Source organism: Macrobrachium nipponense, chromosome 27 (assembly GCF_015104395.2).
Source record: "Macrobrachium nipponense isolate FS-2020 chromosome 27, ASM1510439v2, whole genome shotgun sequence".
NCBI lineage: Eukaryota > Metazoa > Arthropoda > Malacostraca > Decapoda > Palaemonidae > Macrobrachium > Macrobrachium nipponense.
Genome location: NC_087216.1, coordinates 24,733,102 through 24,741,230, shown reverse-complemented (window position 1 = coordinate 24,741,230; position 8,129 = coordinate 24,733,102). Strand labels below are relative to the sequence as shown.

Sequence of the window (8,129 nt, the reverse complement as noted above, 5' to 3'; positions counted from 1 at the left end):
AATCCGATGCCACGCTGCTGCTGAGGGGCGAAGGCGACGCCGCGGCGGTGCAAAGCTGGGTGTGGGCGGCCTCCGGAAGTGCAGGAATGCGCGCGGCGCCTCCTCCTCCTCCTTCCCCTCCTGCCTGCCACCAGCGGCCTTCGGTTTCCTTCGGATTCTTCATCTTCTTCTTATTCTTCTTCTTCAACTCTCACTTCCTCTACGCCTTTGACACTGCTGCTGTTGCCATTACTACTAATTCTGCTGCTGTTTCTGCTGCTGCTGTAGCCACTAGTACCACTAATGCTGTTGCGGTTTCTGCTGCTGGTCCTGCTCCTGTAGCCACTAGTATACCACTAATGCCGTTGCCACTAGTACTACCAATGCTATTACCACTAGTACTACTGCTTCAATTGCTACTAGTGCTACTGCAGTAGTTCCTGGTGCTCCTGCTGCTGCTGTAGCCACTAGTACTACTGCTTCAATGGCTACTAGTGCTACTGCAGTAGTTCCTGGTTCTCCTCCTGCTGCTGTAGCCACTAGTGCCACTAATGCTGTTGCCACTCGTACTACTGCTTCAATTGCTACTAGTGCTACTGCAGTAGTTGCTGGCGCTGCTGCTGTTCCTGTAGCCACTAGTACCACTAATACTATTACCAATATTACTACTGCTTCAATTGCTACTAGTGCTACTGCGGTAGTTCCTGGTTCTCCTGCTGCTGTTGCCACTTGTAATACTCCTACCGCTGTTGCTGCTGGCAGCTGTTACGACGCCGAAGCTGCAGCAGAAGCTGTTGCAATTTGAAATTGTCGCTTGTTGAGCCGCGGTGGCGCTTACAAAAGGGGGTCTCCAGTGGTCCGAGAGAGATGGCGAGTGAAATAGTTGGAATGCCGCCAAAAAAAAAAAAAAATAAGAAGAAAGAAGGAGAGCGTCTATTGTGGCGAGGGCTTTCAGGAAAGAGGGGGCGGGGGGGGGGGGGGGGGGTGCGGTGGTGTGCGGTTAGCTGATTGATCTTTCCTGATGGATTAGCCAAACCGGTTTGGAAATTACCATTCATATTCGAGAAAGGGGAGTGGTGGAGGAGGGGGAGGGGAGTTCCAGCGCTATTATTGTAAACGGATTTTGAAGTGGACACTGTGCGCATGCGTACTTAATCTCTCTCTCTCTCTCTCTCTCTCTCTCTCTCTCTCTCCTCTCATTCACTGCCTGCTTGATGACAGCAATTAGGGAAAAGGTGCTAGACGTACATTCTATGTCAACGGATTTGCCAAACTCATTTCTAGGTCACTTCGGTGACTGTAGCAAATATCTACTAGTCGCAGACACAAAGTGACGAAATATATACCAATGCAGACGTCTCAGTCTCTGCTAATGCTTTCGAAATATGCAAATTTAAGGCAATCATAACAGCACACTCGAGACTTGCATTCAGATATTCTGGTTTTGATATAAATAACTTTTCTGTACAGACCATCTGTACAACGATTCCAAAGGATTTTGACAATAATCTTTCTGTATACTGAACAGTCTACAACAATTCCAAATGTATTTGGTAATAACTTTTTTGTATAGCCAATCTACAACAATTCCAAATGTATTTGATTATAAAATTTTTGTATAGCCAATCTACAACCATTCCAAATGTATTTGATAATAACATCTCTGTAAAGACAAAATCTACAAAATTCCAAATGTATTTCATAATTACATCTCTATAGACAAAATCTACAGATTCTAAATGTATTTGATAATAACATCTCTATAGACAAAATCTACAGCGATTCCAAGTGTATTTGATAATAACATCTCTATAGACAAAATCTACAACCATTCCAAATGTATTTGATAACAACCTCTGTAATTATTATTATTATTATTATTATTATTATTATTATTATTATTATTATTATTATTATTATTATTATTATTATTATTTATGATTTTGACAATAACCTGAGCCCGTCTAACAGCGCGTTATACCTAACAGCTACGAAGACTGTCCAATTTCTCAGAGAAGAAGGAAGTCGATTTCAATCTATCTTGGATACCGAAAAGGAGGAATAGAGAGAGAGAGAGAGAGAGACGAAGCAATTGAGTAACGCGCGCCAAAAGGACAAAGAAGTCCTTGGACTTCGGACATCTTTATTGTCTCGAAGTCTGAATGGAGGGGGCGTATTGGCCTTGAGCTGTACCTCTATGTGTTCTGCGCCAGTGGTTCAATTTTTGTTTTTTCATTTTCTGCCTTTCGAATGTACCTTTTCCTCACTGCAGGCTGCAAGGCGTAGTATAGCAGCAGCGGTCTTCTTATTGATGTAAGCTGCTTTTACGATAATATCTAGAAGACCGTCAGGTTGAAATGAGAGACATTCGTTCTCAGTCAGTTGAGGAACCTTCAAAATGGAGTCCCGTGTGACTAAGGAAATGACGACTATAGGAATGGCTTGGAAATGGACACGGAATGACAATTATGAGGATCTTAGACCGATTGTCTGGCTGTACAAATAAATGATAGAGTATTTATACGAATGAATTGATAGATAGACAGATAAATATATAACCAAAATAACTAAATAGATAGATGAATATTTATACAAATAAATGGATAGAGAGACAGATAAATAAACAAAATAACTAAATAGATAAAGGAACATTTCTACAAATACATGGATAGAGAGACAGATAAATAAACAAAATAACTAAATCGATAAATAACTGTGCAAATAAATAATAGAATATATATACGAATAAATTGATAGATAGACAGATAAATAAATAACCAAAATAACTAAATAGATAGATGAATGTTTATACAAATAAATGGATAGATAGACAGATAAATAAATACACAAAATAACTACACAGATAAATAACTGTACAAATAAATAATAGAGCATTTATGCATATAAATTGATAGATGTAGATAAATAAATAACCAAAATAACTAAATAGATAAATGAATATTTATACAAATAAATTGATAGATAGACAGATAAATAAATAACCAAAATAATAACTAAATAGATAAATGAATATTTATACAGAGAAACTAATAGATAGACAGAAACTGATAGACAGATAAATAAATAACCAAAATAACTTAATAGATAAGGTACATAAATATTTACACAGATAAATTGATAGATAAACAGATAAATAAATAACCAAAATGAATAAATAAATAGAGATGAGGGGTAGGACGATTCTAATTGATTTGAAACTATTCCAAGAACTGAATATCAGAACTTCCTGTTTCATTGTACCTTAGTTAACCTACGCGAAAACACATCCACAAAACTGAAGCAATAGAAAATTCTATAATTAATATATCTATAGATACTATCGGAAGCGACTGTCATTGTGATAACTACGATGACCACTTCGAATTTTATATATTATTTTATATAATATATATATATATATATATATATATATATATATATATATATCATTTATATATTTTATATATTGTTTTATATATTATATTCTATATATTATTTTATATATTATATTTTATATATTATTATATATATTATAATTTCATATCTTTGTATTTCAGAAGGAAAGGTCAACACTCTAGAAAAATGTTCTATTTGGAGATAAAATTGCCATGTTCCTTTTTTTTCTAAACTAATCGAAAGCTTTTGAGGAAGAACCAATAAACAAATAGATTGATGAAAGTGCAATTAAGTAGTTACGGAGAGCGGTCGGTACAAAGAGAGAGAGAGAGAGAGAGAGAGAGAGAGAGAGAGGTGAAAGTATAATACAGAAATTAAGAGTAGTACACACACCTCTCCGTCTGACCTGGTGACCTAGCGTTACAATGCCTTTTCACAGTCTCTTTACACATTATTATTATTATTATTATTATTATTATTATTATTATTATTATTATTATTATTATTATTATTATTATTATTATTATTATTTAAAAAACTGACATACGTTCAGGTGGGCTTTACATTTATCATTATTATTTATTTTTTACATTTTCATTCCAATACATAAGTCATAAATATCCTATCCTAAAATTCCTGTATCTTTAACTCAAAGCGAAACACATTTTTCAGATTTTTTAGGCTCTTCCATAGGGCTTTTATAAGCCTCCCACCCCACCCCACCCCAAGCTAGAACAACAACAGCATGAACAACAACAACAACAAGGTAGTTTGTAGGCTTACTCCCCGAGTAAGCGAAAGAAAATTTGGAGCAATATAGAATATGGATGCATAAAAAAAAAAATCTAGCCGAAAAGTATACTAGAGGTGGTTTAGTCATGTAAAAAAATGGGAAAATTCACTTAAAATAAAAAAAGATAGAGACGAAACAAATGACAGTCCAGAGGAAATGGCAGAGATGTCAGAATGAAGTTTAAAATCACAAAATAAACAATAAAACTAGAATAACGATTAGATTAAAAAAAAAAGGAGTAAAAAAAAATTAATAGTAAAATCTATCTTTCATTGCTTAGCGAGACTCGCGAACTTTGACTCATCCGTCAGGCCAAATTTCGGATCAATATTCGAAGGTCCTTCGGAATTTTTTTACACTTACAGACAATAGAAGTAAACAATAAACAGACCCCTTGTTACTTTTAGCACGTAGAAGGGTCGAAGACTCGGAAAACGAATGATTACATCACGGAAAAAAATTAACCGTTACATATACGTAACCGTCTTTACGTAAATCAAAGAGAGATTCTATGAAATTGTATTCTCCTCGGTCTATAAAATTCCCCAATTCTCTGCCATCCGGTCAGAGAGAGAGAGAGAGAGAGAGAGAGACTGTATTTTTCTTCACGTATCTATTAAGTCGTTTCCTGTGTTGAGTCTGACTGAAGTCGCTCTGAAGATAAACAATACCTTTTGATATCTATATTCGTAGAGTTAAGTTTCTCGCTTAGCCTGATGCTGGGGTCCTGCATTCTTTTTTTTTTTTTTTTTTTTTTTTTTTTTTGTGATTTGGTCGTAACAGGTCTAACAGTTTCTGGTGACGCCACATGAACTTTGCTGCCTTCCCTATCCTTGGCCTCATTCCTCTCTCTCTCTCTCTCTCTCTCTCTCTCTCTCTCAGCTATGCTGCGGAAAGAATCAACTTCCTTTTAGTTTTTGAGTTGCTGTCTATCCCCATTTGGTCCCATTCCTCTCTCTCTCTCTCTCTCTCTCTCTCTCCTCTCTCTCTTCTTTATACTGAGAGAAGAGGTGGTCTAACAGGTGTTCTTAGGCTGCCTAAAAGAATAAGGGATTCTGCCCATCAGCTCAACGAAAGATCAGTCATTCCTCTTGCGCATCAATTTGGAACTTTTCCTGATCTAGACGTCCCTTACACATCACGGCCAGCAACTTTACTTCTCGTATAGCCTGCATCTCGCGTCCTGCATTTTGGTGATTGGATGGTGACAAGCATATATATCAATTTCTCGTTTTAGAAAATCAACTTTTTCTTGTGTGTGTGTGTGTGTGTGTGTGTTTTTTTTGTGATGTCTCTCCCAACCTTGGCCTCATTCCTCTCTCTCTCTCTCTCTCTCTCTCTCTCTCTCTCTCTCCTACGCTGTCTCGAGAAGCATGAACTAAAAACTGAAATATCTATCTTTATTTTACAGACAGACGGGCAATACCTCCGAATTATTATTATTATTATTATTATTATTATTATTATTATTATTATTATTATTATTATTATTATTATTATTATTATTGTTATTATTATTATTATTATTATTATTATTATTTTATTATTATTATTATTATTATTATTATTATTATTATTATTTAGAAGATGAACTCTATTCATATGGAACAAGCCCTTCACCAAAGGGGCCACTGACTTGAAATTCAAGATTCAAGAGAATACGGCGCCCATTATACAAAGTAAGAGAATGTAAAAGAAAATACAGAAAGAAGAGATATAACTTATTAAAAGAAAGGACAAATGATAAATTGATAAACAGATCAAAATGTATCAAAATCAATGGGAATAACATTAGGGTATTAATGCATTACACGTTCGCTTGAACGTTGGGAGTTTGTCCAGACGAACACAAACATCTGACGATTTTGCTAAAAAAAAAAAAAAAAAAAAAATGTCGGAAACCTAAACAGCGGGTTTCCCATCCCGCAAAACGGAACAGGATTACGTAACGAACGAAAGAAAAAAAATGTTACGAGAACCAGACGAAACGAGACGTAACTACAACCTTATACTACTTTTCCCAGTTTTTCCTCGTATAGGGCCGCTCTGCGCAGGCGCGCAGGAGACGAGGCGCTTTGACAGAGGAAGCAATGAAATTCTGCCTTTTTTTTTTCTTAAGATTTCCATCTATTTATTTGGTCATTTGTTAGCCTGTCTATTTTTATTTTCTAATAGCTGATTTCTTCTTCTCTTTCTGTGTTGCTTATTACCGTATTCTTTGGAAGCTTGAATTTATTCGATATGAATAAGGTTCATCTTTTTTATAATAATAATAATAATAATAATAATAATAATAATAATAATAATAATAATAACAATAATAATAATAATAATAATGATAATAATAATAATAATAAGGTATGTTAAAAGGAACATACTTACAAGAGGGTCTAATCCTTTAATAATAATAATAATAATAATAATAAAATAATAATAATAATATAATAATAAAATAATAATAATGATAATAATAATAATAATAATAATAATAATAATAATAATAATAATAATATAATAATAATAATAATGATATGATCTGCTAAAATAAACATGGTTACAAGAGGTCTACTCCCTTAATAATAATAATAATAATAATAATAATAATAATAATAATAATAATAATAGTAATAAATTATAGTGGACCCTTTAGAACAACAACAACAACAACAACAACAACAATAATACTACTACTAATAATAATAATAAAAATAGAAATAATAATAATAGCAAATGTGCCTTTGAAGAAATTGTGAAAACAGATGGACTATTTGTATTACAAATAAATTACAGATTACCTTTATATGAATAAAAGAACAGCGTCCAATAAGTACGTTGATGATTTTGCAATGGAGCAAGTTATACAATACATCACTACGTACAGAATTTAACTCCTCAAAACAGTAATCTTCTGCAAATGGTAATTTTCCATTTCACAATAATACAATTTTACCGCCATCGTCTAACCTGCAAATTAAGCAATTATTTAACATATGTCTTTGTATTTTAATTTTTGTATAATATTTATGAGTTTTTTTCCTATTTTTGATGCATGATTTTTGTTTAAAAAATCATTCAGAAAACTGGCTAAAAATAGGGCAACGAAATGAAAATTAAAAGCAGTTTAAAAAAGAATTTAATTTGAATACAATATTTTTTACAGCTTTGCCCTCTTTTCGATGATTTTTGTTCAAAATTTATTTTAAAAATCGCCTGAAAATAGGACATAAGATGTTTAAAAAAATTTATATAAATTTTTGCACAATTTGCCAATCGAGCGTCGGCATTCATCCTGAATAAATGAATGAAATGATGACACCCACGTACAGAATTTAACTCCTCAAAATAGTAATCTTCTGCAAATGGTAATTTTCCATCACACAATAATACAATTTTACCGCCATCGTTCCTGCAAATCAGGCATCATTGTTATTCAACAAGGTGAATAAACATTCGTTTAGAGGTTCTCAGAAGAAAACCACTGACAATTTAGACGGTAAAGAAAAACCTCTGGGAATAAGTTAACAAAAGACGGAAACGCCTCTTGTCCCACAAAATAGGAAAAACTAAAAAAAAAAAAAAGAAGTTGATATAATGACAGATCATCTGATCATATTCAAACAAGCGGTTTATGGCAGGCCTTTGCAACGTGTAATTAACCTCCTAACAGCCAAGTTAATGCCCGAAATTTTATGGCTCCCATTGACCCGCTGAGTGGGCAAGGCTTTCAAGATGTCTGGCAGTCTCAGAGAAGGACACAATGCCCCTACCCAACCCTCCAATAAAACAAAATGTTTAGTTGCTATAACATATACCGCTCGCCATTGTGGTGGAATGGTGTTGAACGTGTTAACTCTCTGAAGAATGGAATAATATCCCCCCAATAAAACATATGCTGATGGTTCTCCTGATGCTATAAGCTGTAGGGCATTGCCCCTGAGGCTAAAAGATGTTAATATGCTAT

At 34.0% G+C, this 8,129-nt stretch overlaps 1 protein-coding gene across 1 annotated transcript; it reads left to right on the top strand.

Annotated features, from left to right (window-relative positions):
- The first annotated feature begins 463 nt into the window (after positions 1-463).
- On the top strand, positions 464-784 carry LOC135200631 (ice-structuring glycoprotein-like). The gene has a single exon (XM_064229241.1). The coding sequence runs from the start codon at positions 464-466 to the stop codon at positions 782-784; it is 321 nt and encodes a 106-aa protein (XP_064085311.1).
- The last annotated feature ends 7,345 nt before the right edge of the window (positions 785-8,129 follow it).